The 24,346-nt window shown below is 29.9% G+C and overlaps 1 protein-coding gene across 3 annotated transcripts; it reads left to right on the forward strand.

Annotated features, from left to right (window-relative positions):
- On the forward strand, nucleotides 1-23,527 carry LOC143252001 (dynein regulatory complex protein 8-like). 3 transcript variants are annotated; one of them, XM_076503491.1, is made up of 6 exons: nucleotides 1-2,039; nucleotides 2,815-2,905; nucleotides 4,950-5,022; nucleotides 16,455-16,534; nucleotides 21,961-22,070; nucleotides 23,186-23,527. In XM_076503491.1, the coding sequence occupies exons 1-6, from the start codon at nucleotides 2,021-2,023 to the stop codon at nucleotides 23,299-23,301; spliced, it is 489 nt and encodes a 162-aa protein (XP_076359606.1). In that variant the 5' UTR covers nucleotides 1-2,020; the 3' UTR covers nucleotides 23,302-23,527. The 3 variants fall into 3 exon arrangements, with proteins under 3 accessions (XP_076359606.1, XP_076359608.1, XP_076359607.1); XM_076503493.1 differs by having other exon boundaries at nucleotides 9-241; XM_076503492.1 differs by having other exon boundaries at nucleotides 336-618.
- The last annotated feature ends 819 nt before the right edge of the window (nucleotides 23,528-24,346 follow it).

Genomic DNA, 24,346 nt, shown 5'->3' on the forward strand with positions numbered 1-24,346 from the left:
TTCTATACGTGTAGAGAAAGTTATATGATATCTTTCGTGTTTCGGCATTACCAGATAATGAAGTGTTATACAACTTTAACTACATTGAATGTTTATATTACTTAAGTCGTAACCATAGTATTTCTATATGGCATGATGAGGCTTGAGCAAAATATATAAATTATTATTTTAATATTACTGGTTGAGTTGTTGGTTTGAGCAACACACCAATCATCATAAATTGGACAAACGGTTGATATGGGTAACTTTTTTTTTTTTTTACTGCATACAAGGGTAGCAGTGTTTTGACCTTATGTAAGTTATATCGATTATCACCTTGTTTGATACCTGATCAAGTACGCATGTCAAAACGTTTTACAAAATAAAAAAAGTCATGAAAATACATTAATTAATCCGTTTTTAATTCATATCCAAACTAATTCTGGACACGTCGTACGGAACAACTACTAATTAATTATTGTATCTATCATCATTGTTCATTGACACATGTTTATATAATAATGGGCTTTGCGTTTCAAACAATTTTAAGTAATTAAAAATTGGCAAATAGAACCAACTTAGGTTCAACATATTAAAACGCGTTAAGTATAAACGGTGAAGAATATACTATGATAAAAGGTGGGGAAATATACAATTTCTGTATCAGTAACTATAAAATAGGGAAGGTTTTATAATTTTATATGCCCTTGACTAAGAGTATACAAACCTTTCAGAAAGCAAAGCTTGTAACAATTTAACTGGTGCGTAGTGATAATGGTCAGTAGATATAACTGATAATATAATAAGCTTCAAAACTATATATATATGTACATATGAAAATTGTACTATCATTTTTAGATAAATGTGAAGTTGTTTATGCTTTTTATTACTTTGAAGGAAATTAAGATTCTTGACCTTGATCATACTTATTTTCATAGGTCTATGTTTACTGTTTGTAACTGCTGAGCTGGTGGCCCAGCAGTGATCTTTATGTTTCAATTTGCAATGAAGCTTTTGACGGGTTAAGCTTTTCCTGCATGTATATATAGGTGTAAAATTAATATCGTTTCCAGTGCAGTTTTATAATGTAAGTTTGTTTTATAGAGCCCCTTCTCCTAATGAAATCACAGTAGTGTCAGATATAAAAAGCTTTTGAAATTATGTTTTTACATATTTTGGAGTAAATCGTTGTAGTGTACAGGTGTAGTGTTTTTTGTTTCTTTTGTACAAGTTGTCTAGCATGAGATGTGGGTGTTGGGTTTGAGAAAATATTTATCACATTACTTCAGTTTATATTGTATCTGCTCATAAGAGGTAATAGGTACTGTTTGAAGGCCAGTCATTACAAATATAGTAGTAGCCCAGGAGTAATGATGTAGAAAGCTTAAAAATGCATACCAAAGATTTGGACTTTAAATTTGGCAAGTATATAGGTATTTCACCTATGGTTCAATCATAAGTTGGGTAAACTGCGCTGCAGTGGCACATGTGTAACAGTTCTTCTCAAACTTTTGCATTTAACAGAATTACTTCAACTTCTCTACATCAAGGAATAGTGAAATGTTAATCAACATGCCTTTAACAACAGTTAAAAGAAATCAGGAATTTAAATAGTACTCAGCACCACAAAATCATACTATGCCAAATATACCTTTTATATATTGTAAAATCATTAGAGAACCTAAGGGGGGGATTCCAGTACAGCTGAACTTTTTTTGAGGAGTTAACTTGGCTTTCACCAGTGTTCTAAGACTGCTTTACCAACTAAGCAATGAAGGTTCAAACTCTATTTTGTCTATTATGTAATTTTTGCCCCTTCATCTCAGACAAGCTAATCTGAGTAGACTATCACAACCAATCTGGAATAATGAGCTACCACTACAAAACACAATTTACCATACAGCTTGGCACCACCAAACTGGAAACTTTTGCACACACAAAGTGCAAGACTAACCATTCTGTCTAGTAGTTTCAAAAATGATTTAAGAAACATTCAGATTATAAGAGTCAGACTTCAAGCAATCAACTCTCCACTTAGGATATGCCTCCCCCCTCTAAAGGTTTGTGTCACTCTGAATGACTAGTATCATACACTTAATTAACTTCAGTATTGAAAGTTAAGTATTATTATATTTTGTGTTTTTATCACCAATATTAGTTTGAGACAATGTAGGTTTATACATTCTAATCAAAACTATGATAACACCATATTTTTTATTCACTTTACCAGTTATGAGAATCACTTTCATACTTGATGATATTCAACGAAAAATAAATCATCTCAATGAAATGTGCAAATTGAGCAATATTTAAATATTTGAAATCTTACCTTTACTAAAAGTATGGAAGATGAATTAATATAGGTATTACAAGATCTAGATAAAGAACTGCCAAGAATTTTAAATGTGAAAAACAAAACAAACTAGTTAGAGTGGTTGTATAGCATTGGAATTTTTATGGACTATTTTTGACTTGTTTCTTGTAGTAAATGGTTTTTAGAGACTGTTTTTATTACTTTTTCAAGGAGTTGAAAAATAAAAAATGTAAAATTTTTATGAACTTCAGTATGAATGCTGTGTATATCACAAGAAGAATGTATCAAAGAGAGAGTTGAGTTTTTTTCTTCTATAACATAAAAACTTATCATACAACAAAGGAAAAAAGGTAAGACTAATTCTTTTTGTGTATCAGCTGCTTTACCTTACATGTACATATAAACTGAAATTCTCATACCTCAGACTCAGATACTGTCTTTATAAGTTTGAATTTTATTTTGTATAAAGAAAACTGAGCAAAGTATAATTAAGATATATATGTATATATATATGCTTTCAGTTCAATCATCTTTTGAGTCAGACCTTCAGAAAAAGATTGTTAATGCCTTTGAGATCTTTGATCAGGATGGTACAAGAATTGTAGATATAAGGTAATAATAAACACTAATTTTTGTAAATAGTATGATTATATTTTTAAAGTCTATTTTTAGTTTTAATAAAGCTGGTTATATAAATTATAAATATATCTTTATAAGTCTGTAATGTAATAATTAGTGTTGTCTTTTACTTATCAAGTGGATAAGTGATTAATTTGTTCTCATTTCATACACTACATGTATAAGATTCTATGTTTGCAGAAAAACATTTTAAAACTGTTTGTTCACAATAACAACAAATAATTTTTTTGTTTATGACATTTAAATTCCACAGATAATCATTTCATCATTAATTAAGCTAAGGAAAATTCATTAAAAATGGAAAATATGTGCATCATTTAATGTAGGCTCAGCATATTTCGTTTCTGTATTATGTGTTTAGCAATATTGCTGTTACATTTATATAAAAAGAAATCAAATAATTTTATTATGTCCTTCATACCTTCTAATATTTAGTGTGTTAAGTTTTGTAAGTGCTTTTGGCAATCATGAATGTTTTGCTTATTTTAGAGCTTTGGTTACAACAATAACAATCATTATACCATACATCCTCCAACTAATCCACTAGAAATTCCAGTTCATGTCATCTTTAAACTAGACATTGATTTATGTACTTATTTATAAATATTAAATAATTAATTGTTCAACATGTTAAGAAAAAAATGCTTAGTTTACATACAAGATATCTTTTTACTATAAGTAATTCTATACCATTCTACAAAGTTTCATGATGCCTAACATTCCTATACAACAATATAACACAAAAATAGACAAGTTTCAGCTGGAAATTGAACATGTTCAAAATTGAAGAAGCCACACAAAACAAAATTTCACTCTCAAAATAAATTAGAAACTTGTGAAACCTATTTTTCACAAAATCTTAACATTACGAAACATAACTTTTATTCAGGACCATTACAGGGGTCATAGGTGTACTTTATAATGCCAGAACGTTTCTCAGTTACTTAAAGACCCTACATTTTTATGAAACAGTGACATGAAGATTAAAATGTTGTTAAAGAATTATTCACAGGGTATTCTTATACCTACAGTTTATACTATAAACGTTTTTAGAGTTTTAGTTTGAAATAGAATAAATCTGATTGTAGTCATGTGCCAGCTCGAATGTAGCTGTTACTTTCTAGACTCTGATATGATCAAGAAGGTTATTTACTGCTTTACAATATAGCTTTATTGTTTCCTACATAAATTTTTATATGTGGAATTGCTTTATTTCTGTCACATGAATCAGAGATATTTTCAGATACCAGAAGTCTTATTTGATTGGTCAGTTATAGAAATAATATACATTATGAGTTATTTTGTCTCTTTCTAGGTGAAAAACCTAAAACTATTATTTTTGTGTTGGTCCCTTTTTTTATTGTACTTGCTGACCATGCACAGTCATTTTAATTTCAGTTCTTTTAAGTATATATCAGTTTCATAATTCTGTTCATCAGTTTTATTTTACTTTAATTTTATTGTTTTAACCTGGAAGACCTGTAAAGTTGTTGTTGCAGAATTTCAAGTAAATATTACTTTGTGACGTGTGTCAAACTTGTTTGTTTTATTTCTTCTGTACCTGTTCATACACTAATATTCCACTAAACCAGATCTCTGAATCTTTACTTTTGTGTTATTTTTATAAACTTGGAATACCATAATGTTATTGTTTAGTTTCAAGGATATTACAGCTGAAGAATTAAAAAGTTGTCATCTACAAACTTATGCATCTTGGTTCTATAAAGGAATGTATTGACACTGCTTCAAGTGGCTGTCTACTTGTGTAGAAGAACATGATCCCAGGAAACTTGAACTTAATTAAATATTTTGACAATATTTAATGGGATGTACAGAATTAAAACAATATTTGATATAGATATTTACATAAATTTTAACCATATTAGTTGCTTAATTTTAAAGTTTGTATAATAAATGTGTAATTTTTTGTACTATATTTATGTTATAAATGTTTAGTTATTACAACTACCTAACTCAGAGCTATAAATATTAACTTAAAATATTTTTTAACCTGCAGAGAAATAGGAACAATAATGAGATCTTTGGGATGTTGTCTTTCAGAAGCTGATCTGCAAGACATATTAGTTGAGGTAAGATGAAAATGCTTTTGAATGTTTTCAACTGTCCATCTCAAAATAAGTAATACAGTTGGATGATTAATAGAATTTATAATTGATTAATCATTTGGCACATTAATCATTTATATTCAGCTAATCAACTGATATTGCATGAGATTAATTTTTTTCACCTACAACTTGTTTTGGGTTTTTTAAATACATTATCAGAATACTCAATTTTTAATATGACAGTGATCTTCAGGTGCAACAAAAATAAAACTGTATTAGCTGAAAATGACACATTTAAAAAGTTTATGGCAGGTGTTACAATACAATTGCTTTCCCTCTAGTTCACACTTAAAAATAAAAATAAAATCTGGTGAAGGTAACTACCAGCCAGCTGACTTCCTTCTTGTCAGAAGTGTAAAATTTGTGATAATGGCAGATAAATGTAATAACTTTGCCATAACAAAGACAAGATGACCAAGTTTGGTGGTAGCACTAATCAGACTGTAAACCTTTTCAATAAAGCTAAACTAATTTGAAGTAGAAATAATCATAAAGGCTAAAATTGAGCAGAGCATAGATACCACATTGTGTAAATTTGAGCTTTACACCAAACATAAAATCAGTAATTGATTACTTGGATGGCTGGAATAATAAAATATAATAATAATTAGAAACTAGTTTCTTGATTATTTTTGTGACAGTCAATTAAATCATAACTTTGATTAACCCTTTTGCGATGGGTCATAGGCCATGTCATCACATTTGTTGAGTTGTATTCAAAAGTTTATTGAACTGATATTTTGTGAATTTATATTCAGTGAGTTTGGAGTCAATTTGTAGATTATAATTCAAACTTTGATATTATATGAGTTAATTTCTTATTTTAAAAGTAATTATTAAAAGAACACCTAAATATAGGTTTTTAGTGAGTCATGTGGTATGTTGAATGCAGCACTGTTAAAAATTAGATGTTTCTGTTGTCAAGATAATAAGTCTATAATTTTGTAAAAGTTTGATACTCAATTTACTAATATTAATAAGCTACAATATAATTTATATTTATTTCCTAATTTTTTTATGATGGTTACAAGATTAGTCAAGTAACAGACCCCACATAATTATAGTATAGAAAACAACATAAAATAGAAAGTCTTACTGAAAACAAACGTATGAAATGTAATTAGGAGGTTTTAGAGATTATGCAAATAATATTTGAGATTTCTGGAATGAAGGATCATTTTTTAATCATAACATTGAAATCACTTTGTACTCAGACTAGTAAGGAAACAGTGTCAATATTTTCACAAACTAATTTTAGTAAAAATGTTTTGTTAAAACATCTGATTTTTGGTATCCAAAATACTTGTAATCTTTACTAAAAGTCTACCGAATTTTGCGAAGATACGCTGTATCAAAGGTTATGATGCAGATACTTAACATGCAGATGTAGGTGAACTCATGTATTTTATATTGAGCCTGTCGCAAAAGGGTTAATTGATTGTTGGAATAATTAAAACACTCATTTTTATTAACTGATTTATTTGTTTGTAATTTTGATTAATTAGTTAGTTGTTGTTATTTGTTATCATCAAGGACAAAGGGCTATCTGTGCTCTGCCCACCATGGATATGGAAAGCCAGTTTCTAGCAGTATAAATCTGCAGACATACTTCTGTGCCACTGGGGAACAATTAGTTAGTTTACATGACATTTGTCAAGGTAATCTCTTCTCACAGGTAATTCATTAAATTGTTCAGCTGTAGTATTCTTGTCACATGAATCAAAATCTTTTATTTTGCTACTGTACATTTATTTTTGTATGACACTTGTCATGGTAATCACATCTCACAGGTAATTCCTTAAATTGTTCAGCTGTAGTATTCTTGAAACATGAATCAAAATCTTTTATTTTGCTACTGTACATTTATTTTTTGCATGACACTTGTCATGGTAATCACTTCTCACAGGTAATTCGTTAAATTGTTCAGCTGTAGTATTCTTGAAACATTAATCAAAATACATTATTTTGCTACTGTACATTTATTTTTTGCATGATTTCTTTTTTATATTTTATGTTAATTTGTAAATGTTAATGATTCTAATGAAAAATAAAGCTGTCTTAACTGAAAATAACACCTACCTTGCCAAAGTTTATATTTGTGTCCTTTTAGTCCTACCATTCTATCATTGAGTACTTCAATATGCTGATTAGGAGATATGACCTCCTGATAATACCTCCTAGAAATAATATTTATTTAAATGTAAAGGAAGCTTACATTAGTAACAAAGAATCAAGCAGAATTTTTTTATAATAAAGCATATACTTTTATTAAACATGCAATACACAAATTCACTGTGTCAGTAGTATACTTTTGGAAAGTTCTGAAATTCTTAACACAGCTTAGTTATTTTGACCTACAAATAATTTAAAAACCTTAATCAGGGCTTAGTTAACATATCAGTATGGACATTAGTAGCTATAGTGTCAGATGGCAGTGAGCTTTCATGGAGGTAGAAATGTACAAGCTTCTTTAATATTATCAGGCTTGTGTATGATGTTGGACTGACTCACTCTCAACAACTTTCTGGACCTTCTCTGGCAACTCTTTTTTTTTTTTTTGCACCTAGTTTGTTCTCATGCTGATTCATCCTCCAGCTTTTGTAAATCTGAATCAAGCCAAGATTTTAAAACCAGTATTAAAACATGATTTTTACCTTCCACACTTTTATTGTGTATGTAGCACAAATCAGTGTATAGCTTGGTCAACAAATTCTAAATATTCATTAGAATTCATAGGCTCCTCTAGGCCCATCTAACCTTTGTTATCAAACATTTTTTTTTAGAAGCACATCCAGCTCTGATTTTCATTCATTCTTCTGCTTATTTCTTTGCTAATGACCTCTCACTGTTTTGGGTATGTGATACAATTACTCTTACACTCTCTTAGGCTTATATCATTTTATTTTTTTGTAAACATCCTGCCAGCTTAGCTATTTCATGAGTATCTGTTTTTGGTGATAAGACAAACTGCTTAGTGTTCTTCAAGAATTCTTGAAGGTAGCCTGCCTTTGAACAAATACTAGTTGGCAACTTGCATTCCACTGATCTTGATTTTATTATTAGGTCGATGAGGGCTTTACTTGCCTTCAGTGGTTCGAACTACAGCATAATAAACTGTCTTATGGTTTGTCTTTACAATTAGACAAAGAAAATGTTATTTAGTATTAACTCTTTGAGTGTATAATTAAATTTTGGGTGAGTTCTTCAAGAGTGTCAGCTATTCACTATAAAATAAAATTTAGAATTTGACCTCTTTTAGTTATTTTTCATCATCACTAGTTGCATTTTTGCTCAGTGATGTAGACACACACATTACTAAAGTAAACAATTCAAGGATGTGTGAGTATCTTGATTGTCACATTATAAAGAAAAGTTTTTGTGACTGTATATAATAAATCTGCTTACCACACCAAATGGTTATAAAAGTCAAGTTGGATAAATCTGATTATAGCATCCAAAGTACAAAACATTTGCTTATATGCATTTATGGAAAGTTGATGCATCAACACTGTCAGTACTTTAACAATCTTAAATACCTAAATCAGATTCCCTGTATTTTTTTACTTTTTCCAGAGAAAACAATTTCAAATATCTTTACCTGTTCTTGCACTTTAACCTTTCCATCCAAAGGATAATCTTAGCAGCCTTCCTCTGAACCTTTTACAACAGTTCATTGACCTTTCTAAGGTATGGAGCCTAAGTCACCTACCATTTATTCACCCAACTCACGAAATGATCTAAATTCGTTTATAGAGCAATAGTATCTTACTCACAGTTAGTTGTATCCAGAATCATATCATCATCAAATTTAAGTAACTTACTGATCATTCCTATATCTGTCTTTGGTGTAAATCATAATAATCAAAAGTCACAACCCCTAAGGTATCTCACTTGTGCCATTAAACCCGTTTTACTGAACTCTGTTTATAACAATTCTCTGTTTTCTTCCATACATCCACTTTTCTATAAATGAACCCATGTCCTTTGAATCATGGGGCAAGTGCTCTGATCACTGTACCATTTTAGACCAAAGTTGAGAAACATACTTTATTAAATTGAAAAAGAATAATGAGAAATTATAATGTGAATATTTTGTTTACTTTAATAGTTGGAATAATTGGAAACACTAATTTTGATTAACTGATTAGTTGCTTGAGATATGGCACTAATCAAGATAGATGGTAATGTGTTATGTGACCAAAAACAATTTGCAGGATACTCTTTGTTATTAATAAGAGTGACAGTTTAGTAATATTTTGCTTTTTCTATAGCCTCTACTGTGGTTGCCCAAACTATTATATATTTTCAGTTGAGGTGCTTTATTGGATCATTACTTCAAATATCAAATTTCAAGGCAGTCCAATAAGAAATACATGATATATAAAATCTCCAATTTTGACTGAAATTTTTTCCTTTTTCTTTGCACCAAAAGTGTAGAAAATTTATCTTGTAAAAAAACATACTTTTATGAATTTTTATAAAATTTGACACACTGATTAATCTTTACAACCTATAAAAACTGCTTAAATTTGACCAAAGTATTTGTGCATGCCAATGCAACAAGTTGCATTATCTATCAGTTTGAAATTTTTATAACAGCTTTGCCTAATAGTAAAAGTTAACCATTATTAGTTTTTATCATTTGGATTAAAGATAGCTGACTTAGAGCAGCAAAACTATAGGATGAAAGGCATACAAACACACAAGTATTGGTTAGGCCAAGCAAACTAAATTATCAGTTTCTAGCTTAAGTTTCCAAAAGAATCATACAGGTGTACAGTTATTATTCATTACAAACTTTTAAGCACACATTTGCTAAATTTTGTCAAATTCTCCTAGTTAAGGAGCATTTGACATAAAGTGATATTAACTTAAGGAATTAATGTAAATAATGATACTTGATACTGTTGTACCAAGTGCATGCAGGTGATGACAAGAAACTGTTAATCTAGTCCATGGTGTTACTATAAAGGAAGTTATTAACAATGTCTTAGAAGGGAAAAATACCACCATATATTTTAAAGGATCTGGTTGGTTCTGTAAAGCATAGTTTTGTTCCAAGTAAAATGGTTACAGTCCTGAAGCTAATGTTTGTTACTGTTGAGTGTCATTTTCTTACTTGCTGAAGTATGTTGGTGTGTGTTAACAAAAAGTCATAAGTAATTAAATCCACCTTAGGTGTGAAAAAAAGATGTGGCCAGCAAAGAATTGAGTGTGTGACTCATAGGAATGAAACAAAAATTTACAGCCAAACTGGTAGGTACATTTATACTACTGATAAGAATTTGACAACAAACATTTGTTTGTTAGTCAACTAAGCTGTGTATTTTGTTTTACCCACCATCATATTCAAAGTTGAACAAAACTGAGGTCAAGTTAACTAATAAATAAATGTTTGCCATAAAATTCTTATCAAAGCTTCAAGCACAGCTACCAGTTTGGCTGCCAATAGTTATTTCATTTCTTTAAGTTACTTAATCCTTTTTTTTGGCTGCACCTTTTTTTTCACATATAAGGTGTTTTTGATTAGATAGATAAACCAAGGCTCAAAATTAATGACTGTTTGATGTCCTGGGGCATGTAAATGTTACCTGCGGGCAACAATCCTTGCTATTTCCATTTCCCGAGTGGGCAAGTGATATTTTATATATAGATAACTGTTTTATTGGTCAGTTTTAATAGATTTGTGCTAATAATGGGTGATAACAGCCTGTAATGAAACTAAAAGTAAGGCAAACAAGCTGCAATTTCTTTCATTAGACATCCTCCCCCTGCCACACTGGCGGCACATGTTGTTACATACAGATTACAGGGTCCGTGTGTAAACTAAATTGAAGAGCCTTGTTCGGTAGTTTGCGTGTGCCAATGACATCACCTTTGGGTCACGGGATTTCAGGACCAGGGATTTTTGTGAACAGAAACCCTTCCCATGGTATCTGTTGCAGTTTTTATTTGGGACAGTAACTGCTAAATGTGGGCAAGCAAATAATTCACAAAGGTTACCCTCAGGGCAAGTGGTCAAAAAGAGTTAGTGTCAAACCATGTAAACTGAACAAACTTGAATTAGTTGAAAGAATGGTGAGAAATTTTGATCAATGTGTTTAAAGTTCTTGTGATATCAGTTGAGTTAACTGTAATTTGAAGTAATCACTTACATAAGTTAAACAAGCTAATTGCCCAGCTCTAGAGAACCATAAGTAAACTTGTATTGTTAAGTTGTTATGTTAATAAATTTTGAGCTGTTCCACTTTTGATGTGCCAAAATGATTAATGTTTTAGTTAAAAAATTCATGAACTTGATCGTTTTTTTCTGTCTTTGCTTACTTTAATATTAGCTTGTTTTCTGTGTTTTACTTGTGAGGTAAGTTCTTCAGGTTTTAGTGACAGCACTTATGCAAGTGTAGGAAGTTGAGTTTTGACAGATAACATTAGAAATTTTTTGAACTGTAAACTGACATAAGCAAGGTTTGAACTCACATTCCTGCTTGCTAAGGCAGAGTTCCAACCAGCTTATGATATAGTCTGAAATGTTACAGCTTCATGGTTTATTAGGATGGAAAATGGTCAAAATCATTAAGCTACATTATTAGGCATTTAAAGCTAAAAATTCTTGGATTCACTTTTTTTATTAGATGTGCTAAAATTAAATTAATAGGAAGTGTTAAGTAGAATATATTTGTTTTCAATTTTCTGAAGGGAAAACTACATGAGATCAAGGAGTTTTCAAGCATAGATTATTATTTATGATGTAAAATCTATATCTAACTGAGGTATCAGTTCAAATTCTATCAATCTTAATTTTCACTTATTGTGATAATACTAGTAGGATTCTTGAAATTTGTCAGTTGGCCTTTAAAGCTAACAATATAAGTACAGTTACGACAGAAAGTGTTCGTACCCCTGCTTCGTGAGTAGTTTTTTCCTCATAAGTTAAAAAGTATCATAGTTAGGATAATGAAAGTATAGTATATTATAAATATTATTCTAACATACATCTACATAAAGTTTTATGTAAATTCAACAACAAATAAACTGTTTATAAACAAATAAGCAAACATAGGAAGGTCAGAAAGTGTTCGTGCATCTACTTTAATGGTCAGTTTTGGAGCCTTTCAGGTGAATTACATGGTGCAGTCTCTCCTCATAGCTCTCCATGATCGTTTGACAGTACTCGACTGGTATTTTCTTCCATTCTTCTTCACAGAAGGCCTCCAACTCTTGCAAGTTTTTTGGATGACACTGATGATCCCTGGTCTTCAACTAATGCCAAACGTTTTCAGTTAGGTTGAGATCGGGTGATTGTGATGGCCACTCCAAAATGCTTATATGGTTCCTCTGCAACCAGGATTGCACATATTTTGATGTGTGCTTAGGGTCATTGTCATGCTGGAAGATCCAATGATGCCCAAGCCGCAAGTTCCGTGCATAATTCTTGATATAAGTTCCTAATATATCAATGTACTCTTCTTTTTTCATCGAGACACCTCCGTGTTTAACTGTAGGGACGGTGTTCTTTGGAAGATTTCGTTCTCCCTTCTTACAGAAAGTATAGCAAACATCATTGTGGCCGAAAAAGCTCGATTTTCGTCTCGTCTAACCAAAGAATACTTTTCCAATAGGTAAAGGGTTCATTTACATGCTTTCTTGCATACCTCAATCGTGCTTCTAAATGAACAGGCTTTAAATATGGAGTTTTACGAGGATGGCATGCTTTGAACCCAAAAGAGCGTAACATGTTCGTAACTGTAGAGGTGCTTACTTCAACCCCAGTTTCTGTATGTCATTACATGTTAAACGAGGGTTCCTACTAACTTCTCTGAGAACCTTCTTCTTGGTTCTCTCTGGAATTTTGGTGGGGTGTCCAGAATGAGGGAAGTTAGCAGTTGATCCTGTAAGCTTAAACTTGGCAATTATGCTTTGAACAGTAGATTTTGGCACATTACGTTGTGTAGCAATACTGGAAAGAGACACACGATACTTGTATTTTACAATAATTCGTTTTTTTTAAATCACTGGACAGTTTTCTGTTCACCATGATGACCAAGCAGATAATGATGGAGATGGCGCTAAATTGCCAGAAGTACATTTTTTGCTGGCTAAATTCCAATAATTATGAACCCAGTGTCTAGTTCTGTAATGGTATAATGTAGTTTATTCGCCAAACTAAACAAAATTTTTATGGGAATATCAGTTTTTTCACACGTTCTGAACTGTATGAACACTTTCTGAAGTTTATTTGTCATTTAATTTACATAAAAATTTATGTAGATGTGTTAGTATAATATTTATAATATATATTATACTTCTGTTAGCCTAATCATGACACTTTTTAAGTTATGAGCAAAAAACCACTCCGGACATAAGAGTATGAACACTTTATGTTGTAACTGTATATAAATGAATTTTATTTGATGTTTGAATTAAATTTTTAATAGTAGATAACCAATAGAGAAATCATATAATTCTAAATAATTATTGTGAACTTCTTTTATTTTTTTTTAATATTGTTAGAGATCAGTGCTGTTTCATATTCAAAGATTTACCTGATGTGGATATTATTTTGTTGATTTCCTGTGGTAAATAGTACCACAATAACTGTTCACATGTTGTATGACAATAACTGCAGGCTTATTAGAGTAAAGTTAACTGATAATTTTTTTATTTATACACATTTTCAGTGATTAATGTAAGATGATGTACATTTTAGTTTTAAAAACTTTGACCAATAAGAAACAAAGCATATCTTCAATTGTGTCAACTGGTAAATACCAATTAGAAAATATTTCAAAAGCTAGTTGATTGGCAAAAATGGATATCCAAATTTGTGAGACTCAGTTAAGTTTATGAAAGAATGTTTAGCATTTGCAAAATGTGTAAAAACCTTGAGTACACAGTAATTACCACAGATCATTGTTTTTATGTATATATTTTATTTCTTATTATACATGTGTTAACAAAAGTAACTAAAGTGTAAAAATTAGACTTCTTAGTTTAGCCTAACAAAACTTCAATACAGTAAAATCCATAAAAGTTCATGAGCTTGAGCATTTTGTCAAATATTACACTCAACAGTCACACTGTATTTACATTAGCTTTATAGGAAATAGTCATTGGGCTCTTGCTCTAATTTGTTGCTTTTGATGTGAGGATTTTAGCAACCAAACCATAAAATTAAATGGAAAGGAAACAGATGTGAAAGAAAACTTTTAATATTCATTTAAAAAGTTCTAGAGACAGATTATGCTAATGGAATATTAAAACTGAAATACTCATACTAACTCAGTAAAATCTTTGGATATTCACAAACAAACATTTAGTACATATTTTCATACATATACCTTATTAAAACATAATATTTTATGTCTACAACAGGTCTGTAATGTTCACTGAAACTTTGCAAACACTGTGAAGACACACACAGAATTATAGTAAACATTAGTATATATAGCTTCATATATACTCTCATGTTTCAAATAATAATGCAGGGTGTAAAAATATGAACAATTTAATAACAGTGCAGGGTGAAAAATTTTAGACTTCAAGTTTAATGATTGTACAGATTGAGATCATAATATAAAATTGAATATTGTGTTTTTAATTAAAGATAACAGGAAGAAAAAAATCATGCAGATACAAACAAGCAACATGCAGGGTAGACAATTTCTCTAATGTTAATAAGGGTACAGATATGATTATTTGGAACACAAGAGTATGAGGTTCAGGAACTTGTAAACAGGTGATTAGATAAAAATAGCTCTGCTAGGTTAAGAAATGTTATTCTAGTATTATTTGTTTCTCTATGAAGACATGTTTGTCAGTTTATTAACTGTGAATAGATATCAGATGACCTTCTAGTAGGAAAGCTACATGTGTTATCTGAATGTACTAGCATACCATTTATATTCTTCATTTCTTGAGAAACCTTTGTTAATTGAACTTATTATTAGACAGTCACATTTCTGTCCCCCCAACAAAATGTTACCAATGTGAAAAGCATAAGGATGAACTCAGTTGTTCAATCATTATTAATATTTTTACAGGGAATAACTGCTAAACCTCTTTATTATTGCATTAATTAACACATTAAAGGTTTAAAACAGTAACAGTGAAAACTATTTCAGTTAATGTTTTTTATTGTGTACAAATTTATTTTGTGTTGATGCAAAGATCTCAGTTTAATCATAAATCACTACTTCATTGTAAATCACTTGAAAAATATGTCCTGGAGAATAGATGTTTTTTTCATAATTTGGTAAAATATTACTGTGATATTGTACTTCAGTCCCATGTGGCAAGGTGGAAACTTCTAGTCTGATTATTGCTTATTAATTATTACTTATAAATCTTATTAACATTTTAGAAATGAGAAGTACATGGGTCTTTTTTTTGTTTTGCAAATTTTAAAATCAAAATAAACATTGATACATAAAATCATTTTTACTGACAATTTGATGTGATATATATATATATATTCTATTTAAAAGTTAATAATTAATAAACAACTATGTTTCAGAAAACAGAATAAGTATGAAATTTTGTTCATTTGATAGTTTTAATTTATTTTCCTAACAATTATGTTATTACTTTTACAAAACAATGAACTTGATATGTTTGTGAAACAGTCCTTTTACCGTTTCTCACAAAAAGTAAATATCTTTCTAAGAATAAAGTTCCACATTTTTAATAACATAATTACATATTGTAAAGTTTAATATCATGCATGACTTACATCGTGTAGTGTTTAAATTATAATTCAGAGGTGAAGTGAATATTTTATTAAAATAAATATTTCCACATGCAAACAATTTTGTGTATCAATAAGTATGTATAAGACTACCAAGGTAAAACACTCAAAATAGATTGTTTAGCTTTTAAGTTATGAACACACAAGCTATTAATATCATAATAAAGTTTAGATCCACTGTTATAAAACAAAAAGTTTATATGGACACAAAAGATGGACTAAAGAGGATATGTAAAAGTGTTGAAACTTTTTCCATGTAAAATTTTTATTTCATAATAGTAGATACAAACTTTATTTTAGACTACTTTACATGATAATGCTTATTTATCTAATATTTAAGTATTATGTCCCAATTGAAATTTAATTCAGAACTTAACTAGATTGTTATTATGTTCTAACCATAAGAGAGAAAAAAACACTTAGGTAGAAGCTGGTAAAAGATCAAATAAGGTAATATACAACTATAGTTGTAACTGATATATAATTTTATAAATTAGTTATATGATGATTAGCATTGATGTGCAAAATTTGTGACTGACTGTGTTGTTTTATCTAAGACAAAAAAAATACATGTACAGTAAGGATTTTTGATATCTTATTGAAGAAATATTTCAAATAATAATGCATGTAACTTATATATTTGTTGTTTCAGCTTGAAGATGAGGACTCACCAGGATATGTAAATTTAGATACTTTTTTGCCTATGATGATGAAATTTTTGTTAGACCAAAGGTATGTTGAAAATGTCTACACAGTATGGTTTATGAATTTTTGTTATGAATGTTGTTTTAAATTACAATTACCTACATATGATGCCTGATGATTGTAACTTTTACAAAGAGTTTTACATTTTTGAAACTTTGATTTTTGTTAATGTATAGCAATAAAAAAAAATGGAGTTCTATATTAACTTGTGATTTACATGTATTAATATATTTGTATGAAGTTTTTATGATGAAGATATTTTCTTGTCATATGAAAGTGGGATCAAATGAAAAAGTAACCCAGTTAATCATTGTAAAACAATCATTTAGTTTCTTTCTCATCAGTGTTGCAGAACGTTTTGATCCAATAAAATTAGAGACTCTTCATTTACTGCATAAAGTGGTTAAAACATGTTTGTTTTCTGTGTTTTCAAACATTTATTTTTTCTGCGTTACATTTGTATAAATGTCTAAATAAGGGCCGGCATGGCCAGGTGGGTTAAGGTGTTGGACCCGTAATTCAATGTTTGCGGATTCGAATCCTTGTCGGACCAAACATGTTCGCCCTTCCAGCCATGAGGGCGTTATTATGTGATGGTCAATCCCACTATTGATAAAAGAGTAGCCCAAGAGTTGGTGGTGGGTGGTGATGACTAGCTGCCTTTCATTTAGTCTTACACTGCAAAATTAGGGATGGCTAGCACAGATAGCCCTTGAGTAGCTTTGTGCAAAATTTAAAACACAAACAAACAAACATCTAAATTGGGTTTAGCAAAACAAAGAAAAAGAATCTTTGCTTTGCAAAGAAAGACATGGGCATTAAAATGCATCTTCAGTATCTGGAAGATACAAGTATTCTAAGTTTTTCATATTAATTGACAAGTATTGTGTATTGGAAGGATCCCACAAATTCTTCCTACTTTTTAACAAAAAATTAAATTTTTGTAGCTTTCTACTCTTTGAATGAACCATACCAATTTTTTTTTACACAGAAAGTTTATCAAGCTTTCATTGAATATGCTAAGTTTATTCTTTCCATTCACTTTACACGTGCACTGTAGAATTAAACAGATCTCAAGTGGTGTACATGCTGTTACAAAACATGAACAGGTACGTGAGGAAATCATAATACAGAAATTAAGATCATTGAGTCTATTCATGCTTTGTATACGTGCTTTTCAAGTACTTTGTGAAGAATGTTTTGTGCAGCAACGAACAGCATGGTTGGAAGGATTAGTCCAAAATAAACATAATAAATATAATATAGGGCATCATAAGTCCAGCAAAGTTGCGTACTTAGGCATCTATTTAGCATGGTTTCAAATGTAATTTGATGGAAAAATGAAGTTTAATGATAAATGGTGTTTAAAATGTTCATGCTTCATTAGAACTTTCCTAAAGATTTTGACTTGACCCTTGTTTTATCAAATTCTACATGAAGTTTAATAATGTTTTAATTCTTTCCATCTACATGGTCTGGTATCCACAGAGTTTAGTGCACTAGCAAGGAGTGAGGGCAGTTTATGTGATTAGGTGTAGAATGCCTAACTAACTCTATGTTATAACAGAACTTGATATGAGTAATATCCAAATATTGCACATTAAAATTTGTTTTAACAGTTGTGACATTTGTTGCATAGTTAACTTTCATGTACTTGGATATATTATTTAAAGCTAGTTAAACATTAATTAAAAATATTAACTATTAACACAAAATATTTTATTCAGGTCTTTATGCAGTGATAACAACTGTAATGCTGATACAATAGTGATGAAACATGAAACATTTATATCACAGTGTGTCATTTTTAAAAGATTTAGTACTTAGACCAAATCTTACATACATATTTTGGTATTTATCAGTTACTGATACTAATATGCAGAATGATATTGATTTGTTATTTGAAAAAAAGGATAATTTTAAAAAATCTGTAGTATTCTTAATATGAATATTTCTAACTTCTTTTTATAAATTTGGCTGCTAACTAACATTGGCATAGTGTAGCATTTTTTAATTATCTTGTATTTAAATAATAATGGAATTTGTTCCTTTTTGAGTGTATTACAAAAGATATCAAGACTTACTGAGCTTTAAAAGTAAACATACTCTGAAAGCTGCAATGTGAGAGATAATACAGAAAATATTCTGAGAAACCACTAAGTTAATAACACTTTAGTTGTGTTCTTAGAATACTTGTAGAGATAGTCTTTTTGATTTCAGATGTTAATGAGATACTATAAAATTATATTTATCTCATAAGGAGCTGTATGTATTATAGGAATGTTGCATGATAAATGTATTAGACTCTGTTTGAGATTATTGGTTAGTTAAAGAAATTATAAGCAGCTATAATAATATAATCTGCCACAAGAATCATGGAATGATTACTAGACATAAGTGGACCTGCTGATATCTGTGGTTAGATGTATAGAGTGCAATTGAAAGATGTAGCTTGAGCTTTGTTGGGGTGCTGTTCCTATGTGTTCCTCTTCACCTTAGTTGGATCTGGCTGCTCTTCTGGGCATATGAATTATTTGTTAATAGGCTGTTTTGATATCGTCTGTTAATCAGACTTTCAGAGTTATAAGCTGTACACAATGCATAGGTGTTTTGTTCCATTGTGATAAATGCTGCCATCTTGCATATCAACAACCTGGATGGTACTTTGTTGTGGTTACTATTTTATTTATACTGTTGAAGTGAGTCCATCAGTGGCTGTCTTGTTTCAGGAGTTATTATCAGTTAGATTTTATTTTAACATAACTTTAGATGTTTTTTTTCACATTTTGAAGATCAATCATTTGAAAGAGTTTATGATTATTTTCAAAGTCCAGTCTTATTTATTAGTTTTTGTTCCTTGCTTTGATTTTTTTTTTTTGAAAAACACTGGGCGACTTGTCAGCCTAGACCAGTTTTATTTTTCTCAACAATGTCTGTTAGGTATTTCTGCTTTACCAACTACAAACTGGAGTCTTTAATTACATTTTTTGTTGGTTACTTTCATGTTGATCACTATTAGTGATGCAGGTTTTAGTCACCTAATTGACTGATACCCTCTTACCATGTCAAATTTCCACTCATTATATTTAAATCTTGGTTTTTGATTACTTTTATTGTTGATTTCAGTTCTTATTCTTCAATAACGCTGCACAACAAAGTTTTTGCTTCTTGAACACTGTTGGGTGTTCCTTATAGATTTTTGGCTGCTGATCATGAAAATCACATCCAAATTTGCCCATCACATACTGTTTCATCGAAATCTTCAGTTTCATCAGGACAATGGAAAAATGATATCGGGGCAACTGGAATCCGTCAACATTTGCTGACTACTGTTGGACACTGCAACATGATGCACCGGACATTGAATACAAATGAAAATCAGGAGCAAAACACTTTTAATTATGTTGAACTTAATGGCGTATTAGTAACATAAATGCAATTAAATATGTTATTGCCGGTAAACAGTTAACTATTTCTCAGAGTTCTTATGTGATGAAGCAAAACCAAAACTATATTTGTGCATACCCACCAGGTACCTGTCACAATCAGCAAGAACTTTTTAGGAAGCAAAACTTTTCAAAAAAATTGTTGTGTAGTGTAATTAATTACATTATTCCCATTTAGAGGTACAAAGTGCACTGAATTTATTGCATCAGAAAAGCATCCCCTGTTGTCTATGTTAAGAGATTTATAGTTTTTGTTATTGAACTGTTCAGTATTATATGAATTGCTCAGTAGCTTTACAGATTTTGTAATATTATTCTTATAAAATATTTTCACTGACATATACTAACTTTCATCACTGTTTTTGATCATTATATTGATTCACTTTATTGTACATTATGTAGGATATTGGTAAAGTATATATTGAAATTTATTCAGGAAGTTCTAGATTGAATTTGTAAGAGGGTTTTATGCTTGTAAAGATTTTTTCACAAAGAATTGTCAACACAGAAATCACTGTAACAAAAATAGGTATGTTGATTTTGTGTGACTTGGTTTAAAAGTTATTGTATGTATACATGTTTAGTCAAATAATATTGAACATTTAAATATTGAAATTTCATTTGCAGAAAATTGTTTTCTGAATAAGGTGTGAATGTGTTTTAAGATAATGATTCTTTTGTTAAAATTTATAAATGTGCATTTCACATAATACATCATTATGTAAAACAATAATTAATTTCAGTTGAAATTAGTGAGATTAAGTTGTAACCAAAATATTTGTGTGCAAATATGATAATCACAAGTCTGAAAAACTTTGACATGTCACAGCTGCAACTCCTAAAAATGAAAGCACAAAATACTTCTCAATATAAGTTTGTACAGACTGTGGTTAGCACTGATTAACACACAGGGATACACACATGCAACTGTCACTCAAACCAAAATCACCTCATCAACTGTTACACTTTCATTACCAGCAACCAGTCATGATTCCTTGAAACATCCTTACCATCCTTTATATACACCTTCTGATCTGAAAATGGAAGCCTAAATTTAGTCTTAAGTTTTGCATTTTTATAGCAAGATATGACTATAGAAACTATCCTTGATGTCACAATGAACAAAGGTATACCTGAATTCCTGTGATTCAGTTTCCAAAGAAAATAAACTGTTAATGCAGTTTTCCAATTTTAGACAGATTCATTATGATCTTGAAAAAGTAAAGACTTTTAAATTAACTCCATTCTTTGATCAGTCAATTCTTCCAGCACCTTCTGTTTGTGTATGTGTGGTTCAACATTTTTTAAACAAAATTTGTTTTTAATCTGTATTTTATTAAGCACAGTTATTTTTCACATATTCATCATATTTAGACCCTGGAAGCTTAACAGTCAGACTGAAGGGTTATGATGCTAAATATTAAGAGTTTGAAATCAATGGTTCCCAGAACACAGATAACAACTTGTGTAGCATCATGAATAACACCAAGTAATTAAGATACAGTTTAGTTCAATAGTTTGTTTTAAGTTTCAACTTCACAATGATATGGTAGTCCTGCAACCACTTGATCAGCCTTTAGTCTTGGTCTTTTTCTATCAATAAAATTCTTTATTTTGATTTCAACTTCTTACCATATTTCATCTTGTCTATTCTACCAAAAACAAATCACTGCATACGCTCTTCAGTGTACAATATACTTGACTAGTTGTTGCAGATACTGAGAATCCATGTGCTTTGTTTATCAAAGAATTACCAAATTGGTTTTGGACCCATTGGAGAAACTTATTGTTTCAAAATACCTGAAACCTACCGTGTTGTTTTACGTTTTCTATTTAGCTTGTAATACTTTGAATACTGATTCATGCATACTTTCTAACTCAATTCTGCTCCACTGATGTGAACTTAAAATGTGTGTATTGTGTGTGTGTGTGAGAGAGAGAAGAGTGAAATAAAATAATAAATTTGTCAATATGCTTATTATAATATAATAATTATATTATTTTCAGGTTCCACCCAGCATCGAGTAACAAACTTTTGCAGGCTTTCCAAATGTTTGATGTTGATAAAAAAGGATATTTGACACAAGCAGAATTAACTCATTTACTTACACAAGAAGGTAAGTTGTATAGTAAAAGATACATTCATATGTTTCTCATAATGTTTTAAACTTATTTTCTTTATGACATAATAAAACTTGTGTTCATACAACATAAAATTAAAGAAAGAAAGTGATAATATTTGTGTTGTGAAATTTGTTAAAATCAATTGTAATAATCTTGTTGTTTTTATAATAATAAAAATGTAAATTCAGGATGAGAAATAACATATATTACTAAAATAATAAATTTTGAGGTTATTATAACTCAATTTTAACAGATTGGAATGTCTTTAAGAGAATCAGTAGGAACAAGGTTTAGTAATTTTTCTCTCTCTCTATGCATACAGGAAAAGAAAAACGTTTTTTAAAACAGGAAGTAAATGTAGGAATGGCTAATCTCAATCATTCAAAAATAATGCATACAGGATAGTGGGAATGGAATTTGCATCATTCCTACATAATAGCAAAGGCACACAGTGGAGTAGAATGGTTACAGACAAAAACAGAATGAATCAAAATCAGTTCTAATTGAATAGTTATATATACTAGCAGAGATGCTGCCACAGGGGAGGCCGTTTGTGCTAGTATTTAGTAATCTTAGTATTTATATATCATTGAGAAAAATATTAAGAAATTAACATTTTGTAAAAGAGGATTTGGATTGTGTATTTAAAACCTTTTTACATTTTTAACTCCATATTATTATTATTTTTGTATACCATTATTATTAACTAGTTAGTTTGACTCCAAGGAATGTAAGTACTTTTATGAGAAAAACAGAATTATTAAGTTTATTATCAGTTTTGTTTTTGGTGGTTCATTGCTATACATTAATATTTTTATGTTATTGGAAAACAAAAATGAATTATTCTTAGACTGTTCTTTTCTTTATTCTTGTTATTTACGTATATAAAAGAGTTTTTGCTAATATTACTTTTAGTGCACACAGTGCAATATAAAAATAAACTTTTTATTCAAGTTAACTTGAAAAATGTTATTAATAATATTTACAAATTTATTAAGGATTCACTTTTACAAGAACTACAGGTGTGTCTAACCATGTCTTTGATAACATTTTATTATGATGAGAATGAAAGCCTAAATGTGTTTAATCAATGCATTTAAATTTAAAGGTGAATGTTTTACACAAGATGAAATGGAAGAAATGCTTTCTGCTGCTGTGGATCCTCAATCAGGTCACATCAACTACAAGGAATATATCTCTCATTTAGTCTCTGAGAATCTGTGACACTTGCAAAGCAGCTTATAAGCCTCACTCACTCTTTAGTTCATTTTTTAGAATAAAAACAAGTATAAAATTGTCTTCTAAAAATGCTTTCTTAAAATAGCAATAAAATTCACAATTTAAAAATAATGTTCAGGATCGGTTAATTAAATAGCACTTAAGCCTGATGTATTTATGTATTTTAGATACAGTTTGTTTTTATAAATGCAAGAGACTTTTGGATTTTTTATATACTTTGTTATTTTGTTTAAAATAAACACTTTATACCAGTTTTTTTCTTATTCTGATTCCCCACTGTTAAAAAAAATTTTGAAAAATATTTTAAGGTTTAAAAATTTATAAAATATAAAACTAGAATCAAGCACATAATTCTAACACAATTGATTATGCAAAACAAAATGGAAATGGTTTTACAGGTGAAAGAACTTAAACCATCAAGTTACCAGATTTTTTTTTATTATTTATTTGCTTGCATGTAAGGAAGTAATTAGGGCAAACTTTGATCATATGGCTTAATTCTGTCACACACTAATTGCTATTTCTTCTGAACGGTGAAATTATGATCAATAATTAAAGGAACATTCTACCAGCAACCTACATTATATATGTACACATACACTCTAGATTTAAGTAAAATCAAATCAAAAGGACAGATATAGTTAATCTAAACCTCTGACTAATGTTAGTTCATTATACACAAAAACAAGTTGAAAATAAAAAATGCTGCACCAATTGAAAGGATCCCCAGGGTACAGGCTACAATGTGGGATATACAATGTACCCTAGGTTTTGAAGGTGACTGAAGAAGTAGGACCAACATTGCAGTGGGGATACACCATCTATCAGTCTTAACCCCTTTCACTGGTTTCACATAAAGAAATAACAGAATAAAATAAAGGAAGAGCAATAGCAATTAAAGTTAAAATAACAGAATTAGAAATTAGGAAAGCAAGATGTAGGTGTTCAAACCCACAATGCCCCACAACTTGTATATGTAAAAAACAGCTGGTATGGGTAGAGAAAGCCATTTTTTGCATATATAATTTTT

Source organism: Tachypleus tridentatus, chromosome 6 (genome assembly GCF_004210375.1).
Source record: "Tachypleus tridentatus isolate NWPU-2018 chromosome 6, ASM421037v1, whole genome shotgun sequence".
In the NCBI taxonomy this organism is placed as follows: Eukaryota; Metazoa; Arthropoda; class Merostomata; order Xiphosura; family Limulidae; genus Tachypleus; species Tachypleus tridentatus.